This window comes from Phaenicophaeus curvirostris, chromosome 15, assembly GCF_032191515.1.
Source record: "Phaenicophaeus curvirostris isolate KB17595 chromosome 15, BPBGC_Pcur_1.0, whole genome shotgun sequence".
Lineage (NCBI taxonomy): Eukaryota > Metazoa > Chordata > Aves > Cuculiformes > Cuculidae > Phaenicophaeus > Phaenicophaeus curvirostris.
In genome coordinates this window covers 12,066,864-12,090,525 of record NC_091406.1, presented here as the reverse complement: position 1 = coordinate 12,090,525, position 23,662 = coordinate 12,066,864, and the positions used below count along the sequence as shown (strand labels likewise).

General features: G+C 39.7%; 1 protein-coding gene across 2 annotated transcripts in view; it reads left to right on the top strand.

Annotated features, from left to right (window-relative positions):
- ATP10B (ATPase phospholipid transporting 10B (putative)) overlaps positions 1 to 23,406 on the top strand; it is a 50,332-nt gene extending 26,926 nt beyond the window's left edge. For both annotated transcript variants that reach the window (XM_069869088.1, XM_069869087.1), the window contains 13 exons: positions 5,580 to 5,759; positions 6,293 to 6,878; positions 7,404 to 7,510; positions 8,240 to 8,366; positions 9,834 to 10,018; positions 13,268 to 13,580; positions 14,798 to 14,874; positions 15,365 to 15,490; positions 16,827 to 17,027; positions 18,770 to 18,850; positions 18,962 to 19,066; positions 19,523 to 19,710; positions 22,337 to 23,406. In XM_069869088.1, coding sequence (XP_069725189.1) covers positions 5,580 to 5,759; positions 6,293 to 6,878; positions 7,404 to 7,510; positions 8,240 to 8,366; positions 9,834 to 10,018; positions 13,268 to 13,580; positions 14,798 to 14,874; positions 15,365 to 15,490; positions 16,827 to 17,027; positions 18,770 to 18,850; positions 18,962 to 19,066; positions 19,523 to 19,710; positions 22,337 to 22,844 — 2,784 coding nt within the window. In that variant the 3' untranslated portion in view covers positions 22,845 to 23,406. The remainder of the gene's footprint in view (positions 1 to 5,579; positions 5,760 to 6,292; positions 6,879 to 7,403; positions 7,511 to 8,239; positions 8,367 to 9,833; positions 10,019 to 13,267; positions 13,581 to 14,797; positions 14,875 to 15,364; positions 15,491 to 16,826; positions 17,028 to 18,769; positions 18,851 to 18,961; positions 19,067 to 19,522; positions 19,711 to 22,336) is intronic.
- The last annotated feature ends 256 nt before the right edge of the window (positions 23,407 to 23,662 follow it).

The following is a 23,662-nucleotide window of genomic DNA, read 5'->3' as shown; positions in this document are numbered from 1 at the left end:
GTTGATGAGAGTTTTGAACTGTTCTGGTACACTAGGGAAAGTGAGGCGGGGATTCTGGGCTGGGATTGTGCAAGAGGAGCTACAGCCACGTGTCTGGGACCTGCCTTTGCAGAAACAGGAGGTACAGGTTCTCCTGGGAGATGATGGTTGGGAAGAGGATGTGAGTTTGAAGTCTGAGTTTGAAAATAGCTCAGAAAGCCACAAACTACTTCTGCTACTAGCACTGCAACGTATCATCTCTGACAAAGTTTAACCACCCCTACGCTGTGCATGCAAAATGGCCAAGCGGCACTCTCCAGGGCAGTTCTGGGAATTTCTGGGTATGTCAAAAGGTAAATGCTGCATTTTTAAAGGAAAAAAATAACAAGTAACAACACTTCTCAAGAAGATAATATAAATTAAGCCAAAAGGGATTATCGCAAAAAGTTCTTAAACCCTGCAAGATGTTGAACTCTGTAAGATGCTTAAGAGCCTTGTCCTCCTTCAGAAGTTAGGTGGCCTCTACCTCACTGACTTGGAAGGACATGTCTTCATTGCAATTCTAGGAAAAGCTTAGACTCAGATGAATTTTAGATCTGAAACTTCCCAAAAAACTAACACAACCTAATTAAAGTCAGACTGCTCCTTTCTTCCTAAAAGTTTTTTAATAGACATTGAGAAGAAGCTTTTATGGACTATAGAAGAAGGTCAAACACTTTCAAAGTTAGGATTCCAGTTAAAATTAAATGCCTAGACAGCCCTTCCTAATCTTGGGGTTTTTTTTTTAAAAAAAAAAATCTAATAAATCCAGAATTCTCAGAGCTTTATTTTCTGCAATTGTTCTTCTTGGCAAAGTAGTTTAAAATCATTTTAAGATCCTACCTGCTTCATCCAGTTCTTCTGTAATGTAGTGTAGATCAGTCAGTACCCTTCCTTCTCTTGGAAATTGAGGGGTGGGGGGGGTGGGGGCTTTTCCAGCACAGTCCTCATGGGATGTTGAAAACCTCTCCATGGGTTCACAACTTTTGAGAACCTGTGATGGGTCACAACTTTTGAAGGCGATAAAGGAAATTTCTTGCCACTATATTTTCCTGACTATGTTTTTTACTGCCAGGCATCTTCACTCTGTCCTACAAATAAATTGCTGTGTTTTTCTTGGGTTTTTTTTCCCACTGTAAAAGCAATATCTGAGGAACTAGTATCAAACATCTCCTTTGCAGAGGAAATAACCAGCCTTAGCTGTTAATGAGTGTCACTCTGTCTAGATAAATTGTTTAACCTCTATGACAAATATGAAGATGTAGTAAAAATTGAGACACTTAGGTACTGCCCAGAGGCTGTCCTGTATGTTGGTATCCTTCAAATGATGCATAGTAGTATCTTCCTTTACCAGATAAGCCAATTCCTTATTACTAAAATGGGGATATTAAAATGTTCACTGTCTTTCTGGCTCCTGCCCTTTGGAACTTCTATCACCTTGTCTAATATCTTTGTACTTTGCTACAAATCTGGAACATCTTGAGTACTGTGTAATTATACAGGTAGTGTCATGGGCCTGAATGTAACTCAGTAGTCAAAATTTCTTAAGAAAAATGCATCTTTGAAGACTGTGATTGAAGACATAATGATTGCTATTTGACTTGATTAATTTAAGGCTTGTATAGCCCATCTGGATAAATGGCTCTGTTAGTATTGAAGTATTCACTGGCAGTGACTGTCAAACACCGTCCTCACTACAAAACTGTGAGAGTCAGCTTCTTCAAATCAACCAAATGGAAGAGGAAAAAAAAAAAAAATGCTCTACATAATAAACAATGTAAAGTCCAAAGGCCAGTAGTTGGCATTGTGCAATTTGCTGTTGGCTTTTTTCTCAATAAATGTCAAGTTTCCTAGGGTTGATGTGCCAGCCACATGGAGCTATTCATGAAAACTTGTAGCCTCAGGAAACAGTAAAATTGAAGAACTTTGCACTGCTGAGAAGACATGATGGTTTTTGGGTAAGGGTTAGCACAGCATCTGCTATGAGCACCTGGATGTCAGAACTGTTGCCAAGAAAAACATTTTAAAGCAAAAGGACTGCTAACATAATAGTATCCTACAAAATGTAAAGTGTTTAATTGGAAAGTAACTGTGCCAAACAAAAGACAATCATTTACAAATGTCAAATTTATATGTGCACAGTCTTTAAAAGAAAATTCTCAATGCAGTGATTTCACTTACTCTTAATCAGCCTTCCATGAATCAGTGATAAGCAGGTTGCATATGGTATTTGAAGTGCATTTGTACAGTTGTAATGGATTATGCCTGCAAACCAGCATGTTTGAATTTTGTTTTGGTATTCTGAGCAGTTCTGCAATTAGGAAGCTCTGCAGCTATAGAATGTGTTTCAGCCTGCCTGTTTGCAAGAGTGTTCTCTGCTTGACAAGTTTTGATGTTTTGCTGAAATCTGAGAAGCTCTTATCAATTAACATGTTCATCTTGGTGCATTTCTGAGACAGAGGTGAAGATGGATTTCTCATGGCATTTGATAAAGTTAATTAAACTGGAGCTTGCAAATCCTAGAGGAGTAACTAAATAGCGTGTCTTGTCTTTTCTGGAGTATAAGTAACAGATATGATGCAGATCTTTCCTCTTAGGGCTTACCGTCTGGGTTTGCACCTTCCAATATTTTTGCCATAGTCTTCATGATCCATGACAGTCTGTGGAGCCTCCTTACACAGAATGTATACAGTTCATCAGAGATGATGAATCCTATGTCCATTTTCATCTTCCAAAAATTCAATGGCAAGGTCTATTCAGTGGTAAGGAGCCTGACCAGGTCTTGGATAGTGGAAAAGTAAAGCACTTTATATTTTCTAAAGAATGACAGTCTTAACATTTCAGTCTCTGATTCCTTTTAAGAGACCTGACAAGATAACTAAAAAAAAAAACCAGGCTTACTCTCAATATGCACCAGTTTACTAGAGAAAAGACTACATCTCTCCTTAAAACCTCTCTCATATGTGAAACACAAAAAGCATGAAAACACTGAGCCAGAAGAACCAACACCTCCTGTAGAACATAAAGTGCAAAACCTTGTCCTACTTTTGTATTTCAATTGTGTTCTGTGCTGCAAAATGAACAGTAGATTTATTTGCAATTATTAGGTTGATTTAAAAATCACTATTCACTTTAGAAAACAGGAGTTACAGTGCAACTTATTCTGCTTAGCACAAGACAGCCATGAAGGTGGTAAGTTGACTTCTGTTACATATTTAGGGAACTTAAGAAAACTGTGCCAGATTGAAGAAGGAGAGAGGGTAATAGCCGAGATGAACTAGAAAGCAGCTAAATAATTTTGGCAGTTCCTTAAAGAAGGCATCCAAAAATGTTGGCTCACAGAAAGGCGTCTTTTAAATTTGGAAGCTCTTGTTAAATATGGTCCTGAATTAAATCCAAACCAGGCTCTCTAATATGAAATTTCCACTAAAAGCAATAGCTCTATAGCCCCTACATCAGATTAAATTGTCGGCATATGGCATTGTTAGGTAGTTTAGCGTGCAAATTTAGCTTTGATGAGAAAGAGTGTAGTAGTAAAAGTACAGTAACATTTCAGGAACAAATGAAGTATGTATGTATGTATTTATTTATTGTAAAAAACTGAGAAAGAACGGTTTGAAACAGCTTCCCTTTCTGGCTGCAAAGCAAAATGACACTGGAAACAAAAAGTGATAACACTGTAACCAAGCACAATGTATTCTCTGTTAAAATAACCGTCAGCTCCCACGCTGAAATGGGAGATCCCAAGTCCACTTCCATCTGGAATGCATTTTATAGAATCATAGAATAACCAGGTTGGAAGAGACCCACCGGATCATTGAGTCCAACCATTCCTATCAAGCACTAAACCATGCCCCTTAGCACCTCGTCCACCCGTGCGTTAAACACCTCCAGGGAAGGTGAATCAACCACCTCCCTGGGCAGCCTGTTCCAGTGCCCAATGACCCTTTCTGTGAAAAATTTGTCCCTAATGTCCAGCCTAAATCTCCCCTGGCGGAGCTTGAGGCCATTCCCTCTTGTCCTGTCCCCTGTCACTTGGGAGAAGAGGCCAGCTCCCTCCTCTCTACAACCTCCTTTCAGGTAGTTATAGAGTGCAATGAGGTCTCCCCTCAGCCTCCTCTTCTCCAGGCTAAACACCCCCAGCTCTCTCAGCCGTTCCTCATAAGGCCTGTTCTCCAGCCCCTTCACCAGCTTTGTTGCTCTTCTCTGGACTCGCTCCAGAGCCTCAACATCCTTCTTGTGGTGAGGGGCCCAGAACTGAACACAGGATTCGAGGAGTGGTCTCACCAGTGCCGAGTACAGAGGGAGAAGAACCTCCCTGGACCTGCTGGTCACGCCGTTTCTGATCCAAGCCAAGATGCCATTGGCCTTCTTGGCCACCTGGGCCCCTGCTGCTCATATTCAGTCGCTGTCAACCAACACCCCCAGGTCCCTCTCCTCCAGGCAGCTTTCCAGCCAGGCTTCTCCCAGTCTGTAGCACTGCACAGGGTTGTTGTGCCCCAAGTGCAGGACCCGGCATTTGGCCTTGTTAAACCTCATGCCATTGGACTCTGCCCAGCGGTCCAGCCTGTTCAGATCCCTTTGCAGAGCCTCCCTACCCTCCAGCAGATCCACACTTCCACCCAGCTTAGTGTCGTCTGCAAACTTGCTAAGGGTGCACTCGATGCCTTCATCCAGGTCATTGATAAAGACATTGAACAGGGCTGGACCCAGCCCTGAGCCCTGGGGAACCCCACTTGTCGCTGGCCTCCAGCTGGATTTCACACCATTTCCCACCACTCTCTGGGCCCTCCAGCCAACCAGTTTTCCACCCAGGAGAGTGTGCGCCTGTCCAGGCCAGAGGTGACAGTTTCCAAAGCAGAATGCTGTGAGAAACTGTGTCAAAGGCTTTACTGAAGTTCAGGAAGATCCATCCACAGCCTTTCCCTCATCCAGCAGCCGAGTCACTTTGTCATAGAAGGCGATCAGGTTAGTTTGGCAAGACCTGCCTTTTGTGAACCCGTGTTGACTGGGCCTGATCACCCGGTTCTCTTGCATGTGCTTCATGATCGCACTCAAGATCACCTGTTCCATGACTTTCCCTGGCACTGAGGTCAGACTGACAGGCCTGTAGTTCCCTGGATCCTCCCTGCGACCCTTCTTGTAGATGGGCACAACATCAGCCTCCAGTCCAGTGGGACTTCCCCAGTCTTCCAGGACTGTTGGAAGATGACGGAAAGGGGTTTGGCCAGCACATCCGCCAGCTCCTTCAATACCCTTGGATTTAATTCAGTAGTCAACAGTTTCAGAGTTGGGGGGCACAGTACAGATTGTTCTTGATTCCTCATAGATCTCAAAAGAAATAAAGTTCTGCAATCATCTTGTATTTCAATATGCATTTCCTTCTAATTACCTATTTATGCATCATTTAGAAATATATTTTTTCCCCTAGATATTAATTACAAAAGGCAATTATCTTACGTAATTCTAGCTGTAAATTCAGTAAGAGGCAAGAAGAAGCTATTTTTCCTTGCGGACAAGGATAGATGGGAGTAATCCTTATTAAGTAATTTCTCTTCCAGGAAAAGGATGTGGCTCCTGACAGCAGGTTGCTGAGGCGAGTGAGAGAAGCTGCACTCCAGACTGAAAATCTTTCTCCTTTCATACATATGAAGACTTCCTCGTCTCTTACTGACTTTTTTCTTGCCCTTGCCATCTGCAATACAGTCCTGGTCTCCACAGCTACTAAGCCAAGACAAAGGGTAATCTAACCTTAAGTATATCAGGAAAATTGATTATGTTTCCATGTGACAACACAGACCAGTGCTCAGTGAAACTCGAGGTGCTGAAAAATAGTTTGGAGATTCTCTTCTAGTTCTTCTATCTTTTGCTGTTTCCCTGCTCATGTATAATCCTTCCTAATGTGGCTTTTTATGTTTGAATAGCTATGGCTACCACAGTATCTGCACTTTTTACTTTAGATTTTACATTATACATACCGTAAGCGGTATGCTGAATATACTGAGTTTTCTTAGTCTCCCAGGCCATTGACAGAACTACAAGGGGCTTGATTCTGTCTCTGCTTCAGAGGTAAAGATACAAATCACCATCAAATTTGGGTGTCAATTCATCATTAAATTTGGATGCCAACTCACTTATGACCCTTTTACTGAATTAGACAGACACACAGTTAAATATTAAATAGAGAGAGAAAGAGAGAGAGAGAGACAGATTGAAATGTATCTTGTAGTTCCCATTTATTTATTTTTAACCATTGTTTTTTTCATATTTCTAGGTCACAGTCCCACCACCAGTAAAACCTTCAGGAATTACCCTGGAGAGGATTCATCAGATATTTCAACGGCTAAAATTAGCAAGTCTTAGTCAGTCTTTTTCATCTTCTCAGTCTAGTTCAGAGCTAGGTGCTAGCTTCAGTGCAAAGAACACCGAGCTGCATCTTGCGGCATTGGACTGCTGTGACAATGACGATGACTGCTGCGCCAGCAGTAGAGGTGATGGGCTCCAGGGCAAAGGCAGCACAGATATAGCTAGTGCTTCCTTGGATGAGGTTTTTAAATCTGTGACCAATAGTTCTTTGCCAACAGACTTCTGTTATGAGGCTGAGAGCCCAGATGAGGCAGCACTTGTCTATGCTGCCCAGGCTTATAGTTTCACTTTAGTATCCCGAACTCCTGAGCAGGTGACTGTGCGGTTGCCACAAGGCACACTTCTGACTTTTGATATTCTCTACACCTTGGGATTTGACTCAGTCAGGAAAAGGATGTCTGTAGTGGTGAGACACCCTCTAACCAAGGAGATTGTTGTCTACACAAAAGGAGCTGACTCTGTTATGATGGACTTGCTGGAAGACTCTGCCAAAGGTAATTAGCCAATGAGTTGCTTCTGCTGTGTCTTCTATAAAGAAACACAAGAAGTTTGCAGCTATCTTTTCTACATTACGTATTATATCTAAGCATGGAGATAAAAAGAAGGAATAAGCTTTCTCTAGTGTTATCCAGATCAAAACTGAGATATTCATTTAACCTGAGTAGTGCTTAGAATATGGAATGGGCTAATTAAAATTCACTGACAGCAGTAACACATGCCATGGTGTACTCTGCAATACTGCTGTCATAAGGGCCTGACCATTGTATTTCAGCTTGTCAGCAAGAGTGCTATAACACTAATAAACAAACAAAAAAAATCCTAGTTACATTATCTTAAAGAAAATAAGGATATCTAGCAAGTTTTCAGCTTATGCACAGCCAATAATTTTGAGGTTTTGAAGAAACTGTTGTTATAGTGGAATCCAGTTATCTCTAATACCCACTCTTTTTTAGTCTTAGGCCATTAGGTCTGAAATGATCTGTGCTTAAAATATGGAATCTTCTCCTTGTATTTCACAGATGATATTTGTGCAGAGAGGAGGATGAAAAGAATAAAAGAAAAAACACAGAAGCATCTGGACTACTATGCCCGCCATGGCCTACGAACGCTGTGCATTGCTAAGAAGGTAGGAGGGGATTAGCCTAATATTGTTTACAGCTTTGCTCTGTGCATGTCAGTAGACTTATTAGAAAAATGTAATGGTTATAATTCTTTCTGCTTCAGAGAACAAACCAGATACAGCCCATATTTCTGTCCTCCTGTTTGACTTCTCTGCAGACTTTTTCTCCTCTATTCCTTCAGTATGGGCAGATGATGGATACTTGGTCAGCCTCAAAACATTCATTTCTCTTTCTCTTAAGGTAACTCTAGCTGACCTTCTCTACAGTGACTGCAAACAAGAAATAAAAAATCCTTAGGGGAACCAACCTTTTTCTGTTTTGCTTGGCATTCAGCTTTCAAAAATCTTGCCCTTAGCCTGGGTTAGCACATCTGAGTCTGATACTTGAATACAGAAGTTCTCTATGTGCAACAAATAGGTCATATTCCAGCTCTGGAAAAATGTAGAGCAATCTTCAGAAACTGTGTGTTCCAATTCAAAGTCCCAGCTAAGGGCTGTGTGATCAGGAGTTTCTCTAGGTCACGTTTTTAAGTCTCAGCTGCAGGCCATTTATACAAACAGGAAGGCAGGTCCATTCTTCTTATTACTACTAGTTCTTGTGTGTTTCTTTTGGAAAAGCTTGTGTTATTTTAAAGGTGACACAGACTGGATAGGAGTTATGTCTCTGATCCAGAATGTTGGCATTGTTCTCTTATTTAAATTTAAAATGAGCTTTATTTAAATTGTGTTATGCAGGTCTTGAATGAAGATGACTTTCAAAAATGGGCCAATTTTCGTCGGGAGGCAGAAGCTGCGATTGACAACAGAGATGAACTGTTAATGGAGACAGCGCAGCATCTGGAGATGAAACTCACCTTGCTGGGTAGCTAAAAATAAGAATCATCATTGCGTGAAATATCACTTGCTCTTCTGTGATATTCTTGGCAATCAGAGAGACAACAGCTTATACTAATTTATATCAAAAAGTCTTCCTCTGAGGCTTGGATATCTCGGGGCCAGGGTATACAGTGCAATGACAACGTCTAAACAAGTTCTTGTGTGTTTTGAGTAGCAGTAACTTTGAAAAAGTTTACCAAAACTGTGATGTGCCAAGAACATGTACATCAGCTGCTACTGTGGCTCAGCTGACACAGTAGATAATGAATTTCCCATAGTTCAGTCATGTGTCTGTGTCCTTCTGAAATACTATAAATTAACTCTAGTTTTGAGCACAAATTCCATGGGAATTTTGGTAATTAAACTGTATTATAAAAAAAAGGTAACTTGAGCTGTTGTCCTCACACACGCATTCTTGCTAGTGAATTCCTGCTGTTGTTGCGTTGTACTGTTTGTAAAAGGATATTTCATGTTAAAACTTACAACCATTGGCGGTTCTGCATCTTGCATCTAACAATAGCCTGTTAAATTACAGAGCATTTCAGTGCTTTTTTTTCCTGTTTTGTTTCCAAACATTTTGTTCTTTAAGACTTTGATTTTTCAGAGTTATCTCAGTCTCATTTTTCTGTGAATACAATCTGTGCCCATACTTCATTATCCTGAATTTCTGTCATGGCAAACTAAGAGCATTATGGCTTCTCATAATCTCTGCAGTGATTTAAAAAATTAGAGTAATAACAGTAAATGCCATAAGCAGAACCACATAAGAGGTAATGTAGATCTTGTCATGATCTGTTAGCTTTGACAATTCTTAAGGCTCTGTTTGCTTTTATACCTTATTTCACAAAAAGTGTTCTTTTAGCTTAAATCAATATCTGTCTTTAATGTATCACAGTTCCAGCATTTTCAAACTGACCTCTAGTGGAAGACATAAGGAATATTGTAACATCCAGATGGTGATTTACCATCAGGATGAGTGTTGGCATCTGCTTCTAAATTCGTGCATTTTCATAAAGAAAACTTACTGTACTGTTTCTTCTCCCTTTGATGGGTGAAGCATCTAACTTGACAATAGGGATAGCATTTATTTAAATAGTCAAAGTTCATCTCTTCTGGTTGCTTTGATGGGACTTAGCGCTGTACTTTAAAAATGTATATGGCGTAATTCCTCTGCCAGTACATTGTCATTTTGAATTATTAAGAAGAAATGAACTGCATTTTCTAACAATGAGTAAAATGAACAGCCAGAATTTGTTTGCTGACACATTCAGATCTTCATCCAAATGCAGATCTTGTGCCTTTGTATTTATCTGCTGAACATTTCCTTGACTCAGCTCTTGATAAATTCACGATCACGATTGGAATTCAAAAACCTTATCTTAAAAAAGAAAATAGAAACATGATTCCCAAATGAAAGAAAACTACCTCACTACTTCTTTTTCTGTTTGCCCAGGAGCAACAGGGATTGAAGATCGGCTGCAAGATGGAGTGCCTGACACTATTGCAGCCCTTCGAGAAGCTGGGATACAAATCTGGGTCTTGACAGGAGACAAACAGGAGACAGCAGTAAACATTGCATATTCCTGTAAACTCCTGAACCAAAGAGACAGTGTCTTCACTATAAACACTGACAACAAGGTGAGTACAGGGAGCTGCACAGAATTTTCTATCTCACCTTTTCTGTGTGTCTCGCAACTTGGCTCTGTTTTGCTTTAGGCTGCATTCAACACAAGAAAATATCCAACCAAAAACCTACGTAGCAGCATTAGGCCTGAAATGCTTTAGACTACATGTAACAGTTTTGTGTAGAGTTTTAATCGATTAAAATAAGACTATTTTTCAAAATGAAAATATTCTTTACAAAGAATTACAGAAATTGAGAGCTATCAAAAGAAAACAGTATGCAGGTTAAGTGCCTGATTCTTTAATAATATTGACATCTGGCTTTTTGCCTTGCAATTGAAATTCCATTTACAATGTTACTTTAATTGCAGGTGATATCTAGAGGAAGACATGTAGGAAATGCTGTATGAATCAGTCTGGAAAAAGTATCCAGGTGTAGATTTAATTAAATTCAGATCTTTCTAGTTGCATGTTCCCTAACAGGATTAGGCTTAATCAGAAATTCATTAGTGAAAAATTGAATCCAATATCTTTTTGTGTAAGCATCATTTTACCATCTTGGCAACCTAAATATAGTTCCTGTGGGCTGGTTAAAAATGTAGTCGCTTTCTTGACATTCCATGGTAGTGCATGTACCGGTGTGCACAGAAATTCCTTGAATTTCCTTGGGCAATAAGAAGGTCAGGCAGTAGGCAAAGCAAATATATTCCAAAATGAGGCTAATCACTTCAAGGACATGTCTGTCAGCTCCTCTGACTCACTGAAATACAGTGAACAATCTGTGGTGCAATCTATGGCTATTCCTGAAACCATCCCAGCAGAGGAGAGAAAATAGAGTCCTAATTTTCAAAGAGGGTAAATGCCATTAAGGGTGGTGAAAATAAAAGGCTTTAGAAAAGCAATCTCAGCTTTTGCAGACTGTGAAGCAATATAAGTAGGGTACCAGGAAAACCATGCCTTGCTTTTGGAAAGCAGGATGGCCACTGCAGCACACAGCCTAGCGTCTCATCCCTCTGGGCATCCTGGTGGCACAGATGGCTTTGTGAGATGGATGTAGGGGAGGGCAAGTTCAGATCTAAACCAGAGCCATTTGCTATGGAGATGTCAGCCGTGACGAAAAACAGGTCCAAAATGCCAGTGATCTCTTCCCTCCCATATAGCCTTGGATGCCCCTGCAGTGCCCCAGGCAGCAGGTGCTGCCCTGTTTCCAGGAGCTGCTTTGTCCTCTTCATGCAGTGCACGCTTGTGGCCCGAACTCTGCAGTAACAGGCTTTACCACCATTTGAGCCTGTCTGTGTGTAGACAGGAGCATGAGGAGGAAAGGCAAGGCTTCTTTCCGCAACTAGGCAAGTCATTTCTCTCAGTTGCCTAAGTTTTTGTCCCCACAGAAGGGAGGTTACCATTACAAGCTTACTTTTCTCTATAAAGTTATTGTGAGGATTAATTAAATATAGGTAAAAGGCTGAATTACCTGCAATAGGCATTTGTGTAGAGCAGTTAGATGGCCTACTTTCTAGCTGCTTTTGTCTGCAGTTAGTAGCTCTCCAAACAAGAATAAAATCCTATGCAAATGTCTCTCTCTTTTAATGTCATGGAAATAGGGAAACACACAAAGATGATATGGAATATGGCATGGAATACATTCCTTGCTTCAATGTGTAATTTCATTTGATACGCATATCTGCTTTAACGGAAGGCAGAATGAATATATTTAGGATGGAAATTAGAAGATGGTTTCTGTCATAGAAGTGATGCTACAGGCAGGACCACCCTGGCTCTAGGAAACACAGGCGCATGCACTTACCTGCAGCACCCTGTACGGCCCTCGATCCAAGTTCAGATGCAAGCCACGCGTGTGCGGCTGCTCATGTGAATGCCACTCGTGTTCATGCTCAGTGAGTGCTGGAGTTGCTTCACAGTAAGATTTAGTTCGCTTCCTTTCAAAATGAAGCTGAGGACATGGGTTCTGAAAGTGTGTCCCAGTGGCAGAAGCAGGAGAAGACAAGCACTGCATGCAAAGCATTTAACTGATTAATTTTGCCAAAGTTAACCCCTGAAGCAGCTTCGGTGGGAAGGGACTCTCCCCCCTGAGCCCAGCAGCTTATTCAAACACTGAAAATTAAATATCTTCCAGGAAGAAGCAACACAAGTATGTAGTTCAGGGGATTTAATTACAGTGGCAAGCCAAGACAAACCAGGAATTTCCACAAAAATCTTCATTTTGTTCACAGAAAAATGTTGTTGCTTCGATATTTTTAAGAGATTTTCAGTGTGTAGCCTAGATGTGGCTTTTTGTTAGATGGAGGTACATTTGATTCCAGAACCTCCTACTTAAGTGTAATTTAAATCTTGCAAACATCCTACACATGTACCTTATGCAACATAAAGTGAAAATAACACTTAGAACTGAATCATCACTCAATAAAGCTGACAGAAAAGGTAGAAAAGGGAGTGATTAGCTCCTCAGGTATTCAGTGCTCTGCCACAGAAGGAGGACTTCTAGGACTAACAGACAGCAAAATAACTTTTAGATCATTCTGGTTTTTTTCTGATAGCGGTGTGCTAATTTAGGAGATCTGCATGAGAGAGGTGAAGTGCTCTCCTTAAATCTGTCTGTATTTCATACCAAATCAATGCCAGTTGTTTGTATCTGAAGGGCACTTCAGTCCAAAATGAAGCAAATTTGCTAAGAGGGAAAGACTTGGTTAGTATTTGAGGCACAGTGCTGGTCAATATGAAGCTTTATTTCTGTCCTGAACTGTGACACACACCTGATTTGTGACCTAGAAAAGACCAGACTCTCAGAGTATTAGTTAATTTTGAAAGACTGAACCTCTTATTTCTCTCCTGCAATTCATTTCTGAAGGAAGCAAATACTGCAGGATCTCACATCATTCATAACGGAACTAGATTGTTTAAATCTCCTTTTAAAAGGGCTTGGTTTTTTAATTCTGTACTCTCAGCACTGTAAATGCAAGTATATCCTCCTGATGTGAAGATTATTTTCTTTTTTTTCAAAATAACTTCTTACTACAGTTAACTGGCTGATAAGATGTGCAGTGTTTTCACTGAAGGACTTGATGACATCATTGCAATAATCTCCGATCTGAAGAATCAATGAATTTCTCAGCCAGTTTTCCCTAATGTTTAGCTGATAGGCTTAAACCCACTAGTATGACTGTACAAACATTCACTCTGTAAGGTGATGTGCTGTAAAGGGAGATGGAGATAACTATTTCTAGAACCATTTCTGTTTTCTCACAGAAAACTTGTGAATCTCTGTTGAATTTAACCTTGGAAGAGGTGAGGAAGAATTATGAGGTTGAAAAACCACAGAGGAAATTCTTTGGCATTATCCCAACGTCTTTCTCAGCCTCTGGGGCCCCTGTTCCAGAGTTCGGATTGGTGATTGACGGACGGACGCTGAGCATCATTTTCCAGGGGGGCCTGGAAGAGAAGTTCCTGCTGCTGACGAAGCACTGCCGCTCGGTGCTGTGCTGCCGGTCCACTCCTCTTCAGAAGAGCATGGTGGTCAAGCTCGTTCGGAGGCAGCTTAAAGCAATGACCCTTTCGATAGGTACTTCCACTCTTAATCTCACAGGAGAAAGGGGGAAGGGGGTTATTCCTTTGAAATATATAGAAATTACGTTATTTCCATAGAAGTTATGGAAATATATAGAATATATTGTATGAGCTACTCCTTGTGATTCTGATAGATGCAGTGGGAAGATAGCACTGAATAGTCTTTCCTCATCAATACCCATAAGAATATCCTCCTTCAGCTTTCAGTGAGCAAATTTGGCTGCCATTTAAACAAGATGAAGGCACTCTGAATTCCAAATCTCTCTTTCATGCACACCAATACAAACACATACACACATTCCCTCCAGAAGGCTCTCGCTCTGGGCAAGGAAAGCAGTCAATAGTAGTCACTGTTTTGTCTTTTCATGAGGCACTTTTCCTGTCAGATTTCCCCAGCTGATGAAAACAGCGTTATCCCCGGAGTGGTATTAAGCACTGACTCATTTTCTTTTAACCTCCACATAATGTGAAATGCTTTGAGTTTCCTGCTCCAGTTTTGATAAGTCATCCCACTAAAATCCTTGCAGAATTGATTTTTATTACTTTAAAACTAAAAAATACACCTCTGTGGACCAAACAGAAAAGAGAGGGTCTGATGTATTTTAACATGTCTTATTTTGCCTTGGAGTTTGAAATATAAGTTTCCAGCCTTCCACTTCATCTATTTTGCTTTACCAGCTAAGATAATTCACAATCTCCACGTTGCAGGCAACAACCATGACTATTTTTTCCATGGAAATTTGGTTATGTGTTTAATGTATTGCTGCAAGTTGAAATCAGCAGAATAACTCCTGAAATTGGCTTGTTACATTGTCAACTGCAATCCAATTTATCATATAATTTGGAGAATTCAGTGAAATAGGGTGCTGCAAAGAGTGTTTCTGAGTATATGGAGTTCACCAAGCAGAAACATACAGAACAGTGCAGATGTGGATGGTGTTGGGATGTCCGTGCCACCACTCAGTCAGTTCCCATGTCAGGTTTAGCTTTGGTCTTCTGGAAGGAAGAGGTTCCACCTAAGATCTCAGGGCAGAGGTCATGACTGCTTGATGCTGAGTATCAACTACCCAAACTGAGATGCATGGTAGTACAGAATAGCCTTTTTAACAGCATAGCTGGAGGTGGGGAGTGGTGTGTTGTTTTTATATATGCATTTTGTATTAAGCACCCTTTCTTGCTCCTTTATTATTCCCTGCCCTCTTCCCATTCTAGGTGATGGTGCAAACGATGTAAGTATGATTCAAGCAGCTGATGTTGGAATTGGAATATCTGGCCAAGAAGGCATGCAGGTATGCCTTCAATTTATTTCTTTCCTCTTTTGTTACATGTCCTCTTGCCACTCAATGAGTTTCATAGCAGCCCTGTACTCTTGAGTGCAAGCTGGCGTCATTACTGTCATAAATTAATATGCAGTTCATAATTGTGGGTCCAGCCAAAAGGAGTGTTTTGAGCCAACAATTAGCATGCATGGACAAACATGTGTTTGCTTATAAGACTGGAAAATTAGCATCTGGTTTCTGAATCACCTCTGGTATAGCACTTCCAGGGTTTGTTGATTCTTTTTCAGTGTTTTCTGCCCCACATTCTTTCCCACACATCCCCCTTCCTCATTCTCCTAAGATGGAGAGTTCTGCAGAGACAGAAAGTTCCAATTATTTTCTCAAAGTATTTTTCTACCATATTAAGTAGCGGGAAATCATTTCAATGTTCATGTTCAAATTTCATCATATAGATGGGAAGAATATATATCTTAAATTAATTTCTATTATTTTACCAAAGGCTGTGATGGCTAGTGACTTTGCAATATCCAGATTTAAGCATCTCAAAAAACTGCTGCTTGTCCATGGACACTGGTGTTACACTCGCCTGGCAAAGATGGTGATTTACTTTTTCTACAAAAATGTGGTAAGATTATTAAAATCCTGGAAGATTCATTCTAGCAAGGGTTAAGTCCAGGGATGGGGGAGGGAGGTTGTTTTGAGGTTGCTTTTTGTGAGTTATACTCTCCTACTTTTTATGAAGCTACAGTTCTTGTTTCTTCACTTTGCAAGTTTATAGTATGCTACCTCCTTCATAGTAATGTGCTGCGTAAAGCATTTAGGAAAAATAAGGGTTCTAAATATATTTTGCAATAGCATTATTCTAGAAGGAAAAAGGACTTGAGGCTTAGTAACTTTTATATAGTCGTTCAAGAAACTTTATTATTAACACCCATGAGCCTCAAAATAAAATTTGTAAAAGGAAGAACCGATTATTAGTGCTAATACATAGAAGATGACTCTGCACTAAGAATTGGTTGCCTGTGAAACCTCTGAAGTTTTGCATTTAATTTGACAGAAACCACTTGCAAGTAATGATGCAGTCACATCTGGCATTTTTATTAAAAATTTAATGTATATGCAAATGAGCTGTGCATTCAAGAATAATGTAAAGTGAAAAAAACTGACAGTAATAGAATTTCTACAAGACTGTGCAAACAAGTCCATTTGACATGAAATACATTCTGAGCATGAAGGACTATTTAGTTAGAATTCAAAGTATCTGTACTTCTTTAAAAATATTGAATAAGGACTACTTAGCATTGTTAAAATTTGTAGTGGAAGTGGAAACTTCCTTTTTTTCCTCAAAGACTGTTTATTTGCAATGCAAAATAGCTCTCCAGACTAGGATTCTGCTGTTCTGTTATCTCCCCAGTACCATTAGGATGCAGGAGGCCTTTGATTCCATACGGACAAACAGTTTGTAAAACTATTTTAATATCTGGTGCTCAGACTTGTAAATACTTTACTTAATTTTCTCTGATATTTTCTTAAAGAAGTCTGAAGCCTTTTACAAAGCTGTATCATAGTGGATTGGTGTGAAATAGTCCCTTAGGAAATACTGCTTTGTGGAATAAAGTGCAGAACTGTCTGCTGATGGTACCTTTAACCAAAATAATCTATTCTTGGAAGATGCTGTTAATAACCAAAGTACTACATAAACCTTGTAGGTGGAACTATGAGAGACATAGACCATCTATGCATCACAAACAAAAGGGTTTAGTTCAGCTGTAATAACAGGCAACTGTGTGGGGAAGGAGAAGGACAAAAAGGAGAGGGCACAGGGAAGGTGCAGCTTCACGACTCCCACAACCCCAAAGAGAACTGAAATCACATCAGCATGAAGGATGTGCTTCTGTGCCTGTGGGAAGCCACAGTTCAGCTTGTAACAGGATATTGTGTTTATATTTGCTTCTCCATAGAGCTACGTCAACCTGCTCTTCTGGTACCAGTTCTTCTGTGGGTTCTCAGGCACCACAATGATAGATTACTGGCAGATGATTTTTTTTAATCTCTTCTTCACCTCGATGCCCCCTCTTCTCTTTGGAGTCCTAGATAAAGATGTTTCTGCAGAAACACTTCTAGATTTGCCCGAGTTGTACAAGAGTGGACAAACTTCAAAGGTATGTCTTGATTGCTGAAATAACTGCTTAATAAGCTAAAGGACCAAAAGCATTTGTGTTTTGCAGGGTGGGGGGATGGGAAGAGTTTCAGACTTACTTGGAGCCAAACGATCCATTTATGGTGTCTAGTCAACTAAAAGAAGGTAGATTTGTAACTGTCAGAAGAACTGGTACAGAACATATGTGGTTGAAGCTTCTTCCTAGAAGTGAGGCTAGGTGTGTGTCATAGCTGGAAGACAGAAATGGGAAGGGTTATTCTGTCATTAAGTATAAAGAGCATTCCAGTTTGGTACCAGCATGCTGCGCAGTAATAAGTTAAACAATGTGCTAGTCAATCAGTCCTCTGTTTGGTGTTTCTGCTCTGAAGAAGAAACGATGGAGCAAATACGTTTGTGTTTATGTATGCATGTACACACCATATATTTAAAAAAACTCTCAGTGAATGCATAGGGAGAAATAAATGAAACAGGATGAGAAATATAATAGATGAGGGTAAAATAGTTTAGCTGGCCTCTGCTTACACTGTACTCAGATCTGGTGCTTCAAACAGTCTCAACTTGTTGAAGAAGAAAAGCTTGTGAAAAAAGACAACAGCAAAAAGTGACAAGAAAACACTTAAATCAATAAACAATGTGGTAATTTTTCTCTTCTCCTAGGTTCACAAATATACCTGTTAATACATCAAGAATGTTGTCACAGTTTGGTATCTAGGCTGTTCCAGGCAGGCACTGTTTCATTTATTTACTTCTTTTACTTTGAAGAGTCAGTATTGGTAACCCTCAGAAAATATGTAAGAAATACATTTTCACCTCAGTTTGCCTGTCAGGTTTAGGGGACCGGTCTGATCCAGCTGTGAGGATCACATATGTACAGATATACATACCTGGTTTTGTATATACATACAGTTCAGTGGCATTTAGTCCCAAATTGCCTTGATGTTTTTAATAGGAAAATATAAATATCTTAATGAGCAAAATTTGGTATGATTTTAGCTTTAAACCACAAAATTGCAGAGTACCTAAAAATTATTCTCTGTCCTTTCCCTCCTAATACCTAATTTCATTATCCTGGACTGTGATTTTTAGCACTGATAAACACAAGTGGGTGGCATCATGTTTTGTGATGTTTTAAAAAAAAACTGGGCAAGGAGTGCAGAATTAGAGGCTCTTGGACCTCACATATATGCAAAACATGTTCTTTGTCATTTTCAAGAGGTTGTAGTTCCTTTGGCATTTTGTTTGCTTTGAAACAAGACCCCAGCCTTTTCTTACCCCAATGTATTCCACCCCACGGGAGCTGTGGCCCCACATGTCGCTAAATAATGTGACATTTAAATATGACAAGTAATCAAATTAAAATAGCACTGAATAGGTGTTTTAGTGGAAGGAACCTTAACAGAAATTATCTTGGACCAATTCTGTAGCTCTAGGTGAAGCTTAGTTTGAAGAAAAATTTAAGGAATGGGGTCTTTTGGGCAAGGATGGGGCATTTGTGACATTCAGCTTTTAAGACCCTTAGTTGATTGGCTAATCTTGCTCAGGTATCTTAGTTAACACAGACAAAATGTCTGTTCAGATATAAGCCTTTGGTCTACATCAGTTGCTTAAGAGGCATTTACTCAAGAAGAGACCAATTACTTATAATCAATTGAATGGAAAAAAAAAAAGGAACAATTACGTCTGCAGGACAGACTAGAGATGTGTTATCCCACCATAATGACTGTTACCTATAAACTCTTGCAGATATACCGGCTGTCAACTTTTATTATTACAATGCTGGATGCCTTCTATCAGAGCCTTGTTTGCTTCTTTGTCCCCTATTTTGTAAGTAACTGGCTCATTAATATTCTCATTTTCATATCCTCCTTAATAAATAGAAAAAAAAATCACTTTGAATAGTCAGCGTTCATCACAGTTTATCTGCCTGTTTTCTAGATGTACCAGGACTCTGACATAGATGTGCTGTCCTTTGGGAACCCTATCAATACCATCTCCCTCCTGACCATTCTCTTGCACTTGGCTATAGAAATTAAAACATGGGTATGTATTTGACCTACCCTATTCACATGACTACTTTTCTTTCCTGAACATAGCATACTGTGTAGACATGGCATTGTCTTTCAGAGTCATTTACCTGAATTCTGGGTCACAAGATGTAAGTAACACATGCACTGAGATTTCACAACTTGCCAGAGTTCATTACTGGCCTCAGGATAATACCTTCATGTGCATAGCAACAGAATTTGCTTCTGCTGTGCCTTTGGACAGGATTGTACACAATTTGTACAGCATTGTATGAGAATGAGTTTCTTAATGAACTGTATTCACCGTCACTGTTGTTTTGTAAGTTAATTTTCAGGTGTTTCTCCTGCTGAACTTTTCAGCAGCATGGACCTATTGGATACTTTCTTTCTAATCCATTTTTGCATCCTCCTGTCTTACACGCAGTGTCAAAACTCACAGCATCACTATAATTTCATGCAATTCTGCTTGCAGACCCTGTCCCACTTGATAACGATGATCAGCAGTGTGGTGTTTTACTTTGTCTTCTCTCTGATCTACAATGCTGTCTGCGTTATCTGCAACCCACCCACCAATCCCTACTGGATTATGGAAAAACAGATTTCAGACCCCACCTTCTACTTACTGTGTTTTATCACTCCAGTCATCGCGCTCCTGCCAAGGTTTGAATCACGCATTGTTTTCCTCTCAATTTTCATGTTGTGGGTTTGTAGGCATTTAAGTGAAATAACAGTAATTATGTATATACCTATGAGATATGTCAGATCCATGTGTTGCACAGGGATAGGTGAACAGTGTGGAAATCAGATGCCTGGGTTCAACTTTCCAGTTCATGAACCATTAATTTATCTAGTTATATAACCCAAGATAAGTCACTGTGTATCTGCTGCTTTCATTTTTGCATCAGGAAAACCTTTCTTTCTGGTGGCACTTTAAGTTTACATAATTGTTCACTCTTATAAACACAATGTTGTTGAGCTGATCAAGACTAAAAAAGCAAGACTTTCCTACATTCCTACATGTTTTGAGACTTACAAAATATGTTCTGCTTCTTTAGTACATTACAGTGCATTACTAAGCCAAATTTAAGAACAGGTTTCTATACTAAATAGTTGTTTGCATCCAGAATCTTAGTTTTACGCTGTGCAACAAATCAGGTATGTTAAAGACAGCTTTAACTGAGACTGAAGAATATTCAAAGAGGGGTAGTCATTTTGATAGGTTTGGTTTTGATCTGGTTTGGAAAATACAATGATTCTTTTCACATAAATGTCTGTGGTAACCTGACCACTTTTGGTGCTAATACTTCAATCATTCTTTAGGCACATATGCTTTGTCTGTGTTGCACAACTTAAAACTTTTATTTCTGCTTGGACAAGGAAAAAAAATTGTTTGATTATCTTGCTAGTGTCCTCATCCCAGTTGCCATGAAGTAGTGCAGCACACTGGTATTGTAAGAATCAGGAAAATATTTTTAGTATCTGTTTTTTTAAGTGCTCTAAGGCATTAGAATCTGAGCCCTAACTTTGTCTAAAAAGGAACCGTTAAGGATAGATAATATTTTTCTTCACATTACTATTTCCCCATTTGAGTTGAGATGCTTTTGTGATTTCATGTTACATTATGTAACTTTAGGTCAGGATAAACAACACATAGTTCAGTAAGGTCTCATGTCTTCTAGGCAGGGCATCCTTTTCCAGTCTGTTTTGCTCCTATGTGATTTTTGTTTTCCTATCAACCCCCATTAATGGTAACCTTTTTGACCCTGAGCTTTCTACTGAGAGCTACATCAAATACTTGGTTAGAGAACTCTTTTCTCCAACTTGAGAGTTCTATAAGGTTAAGAATGTTACTGTCTCAGCAGGATACTGAGCTTAAATTGTATCTTGAGATCACCCTTTGTTAAAATGTGCTTAATTTTAAGTTTCAGTTAGTTCATCTCACCACACTGCCTGCTCCTTATTTATGTCCTTCAGAAACCAGCTAGCGTCTCAAGACCGGTTTCTTTCTAAGAGGTTTTGTTAAAATCCTTTCTCTCCTTCATTCTTCATTTCACGACTGCCTTCTGCAACAGCTGATGCTTATGAGGCACTGCAGGCACCCTGCTGGAGCTTGCCTGTGCCCTGCCTTTGTGCAGGCTTTACCTGGAATTCCGTCTTGGAAGACAGACTACAGTCTGCAAGGAAGCCCTAGAGAGCCCCAACCAGTAACTGAGTCTTGCACCCTGCAGAGGTGTGGGAAGGGTAGGTGCAAGGGAAAGCAGTTCATGGTATGGAAGACACATTTCTCATTCCCTTCTCTGTCCTCCTGTCAGGTCCACCTGCAACTTACACAGAAGACACAAAGGACAACTTGAAGGCAAAGACAGGACAGTAAGATCCACACCATATCCATACAGACAGACCCAGGTTCTCTGTAGTTGTGTTCTTAGCTGTAACTAGCAACTGCACGGCTCCCAGACCTGAGATGTTGTGGGATGGACCAGTCTGCCCAAAATTGCACCACATGTGTGTTTACCCACTCCTGCTTGTGTAGATAGGCCTGAGAAATCTACCGCCTTAAAAGCCCTTTCTGGAATTAGTCCAGATTGTTAAGCTTCTTAATCATATTATACTTATTTATGCATACATTTAGCAGCAGGATGTGAAGATGGCAGCTTTATTAATATAGTTTCAAAGAGTACCCATGTTTGTTTTAAAACGTGTATTGAGGCCACATACATAAAGGTCAAATCCTATTAGAAAGATGCTTTAAAAGAGTCTTCGATTTTCAGACAAAACTGACACTACTTGGAAAGAGGATGTGCACTCTCTTACTGCACATCATCTAAGTTCTCTGTTTTGTAAAGGGCAGGTAGGGCACAGGCTTTTTACTGCTTCCTGAGCATATCCACAACCTGCAGGTTTTAAATAACTGGCTTCACTTTATCTACTAAATAAGATCCCTTCTTTAGCTGTTTTAGCAGTATAAATATAACCTCAACCTCCTCCAGTACTGCTTCTCTTGTTGAGCTTCTGTGTACCTTTCTTGCACTCTTCACCAATCAAATGATTGCATTAACATTTATTTAGTGTTTATATACATGAAGTTGCCTCTATATGAATCAAGACAAGTTTGTAGTTACGTGTTGCATTACGATTCAGCAGTCAGCTTTTATCTACCAGGTATAAGTTGTCTACCAGATGCCTGTAGAGCAATGGAAAATTAACAACAGGATTTGTGGTATATAATGCAGATTATGGAAGGAACTCACTAGTGAGACAATCCATTCTCTTCCTCTTTTATCAGGTTCTTTATTTTCGCTCTACGAGGAACCTTTGGAACAACTCTGTATCTGAAAGCACAGCAACTAGATAAGCTTCCTAGAGGGCAAAAGGATCTTGAAATCCAGAAACTGAGATCGAGAAAGGAAACGACTTCTGGTGCACCTGTAGCATCATCTGCATCTAATTATGACCTTGAGCAAAACATCAGCCATTTATGTGCGTCACCATTTTTACCTCCAGCAGCAGCATCTGTGTCTCATAGGGACCCAGAAAGTCAGGGACTTTCTGCCTCTGGAGTGAATCCTCTCAGGAAACATACACCTGAAGAAGGCTACTATTTCTTTAATAAGTGGGCAGAGGAGGGATCTGCTGCTACAAACTCTTCAGCAGGACCTTTCTCTGGCCATCACCCCCTTATACCCAGCAAGGTAACAACTCCTGGACAGGATGGTAGCAAACTGACTAAAGATAACGCTCACAATTTTAACCATGGAAGCCATCGGCGATCTGTGAGTGCAGTGACACTCTGAAGAAACATTCAGAAATTGAATCCACAGCCCATGTGGAGAATGACACCATAGGGAAAATTAAAAGCCTATTTATACTTAACCATGATGCTTACTATACAAGGAGAGAGGTGTGTGGAGTTACAAACCTGCTGGAGTAGTGCAATAACATGTTCAATATGCAAATTTTCCTAAGTGCACATATAGTTTGAGGTTGTCATTACATGACTCCTTGATCTTCATGGGTTTTTTTCTCATTAGGGGAATGTTGCATGAACATCACACAGTTGCTGAGAAATGTAAAATTGCTTTCTTTCATCAAAGAATCTTTTTATTTCACAGTAATAGGGAATAATTGTACTAATGATGTTTCAATGTTATTATGCAATTGAGGTAATACAAAGAGGATCCTTTCTATATTAAGCTAAGTCTTAAAGCAACACATTCTAACTTTTACTATCAAAGTCTTAAAAAGACCTTACTAATGTAAAAATTGCAGTTCTGCTTGGAAAAAAAAACAACCCCACATTATTTCCTGGTACTAAAGGTATTTGTAGAATAACAGAATTTGAAAGACACCAGAGAATATTCTCAGGTTTAATATATGGAATTTATACATATAACAATATCACATCTATAGTCTGTTTTCCTTGAACAGTAAGCTCAGTATTTTTATGCAGGCAGTGGTTTGAACTGATGCTGTTATAAAAAGAACAAATGAGTTTATGAAGTAGAAGAATGCAAATACTGAACTGAGAGGATAACTCAGGGATAAGTGGAGTCTACTTCTTCATACCTAGCAGAAGTAGACACACATAACAAGTCAAATTCAAGGATTTATG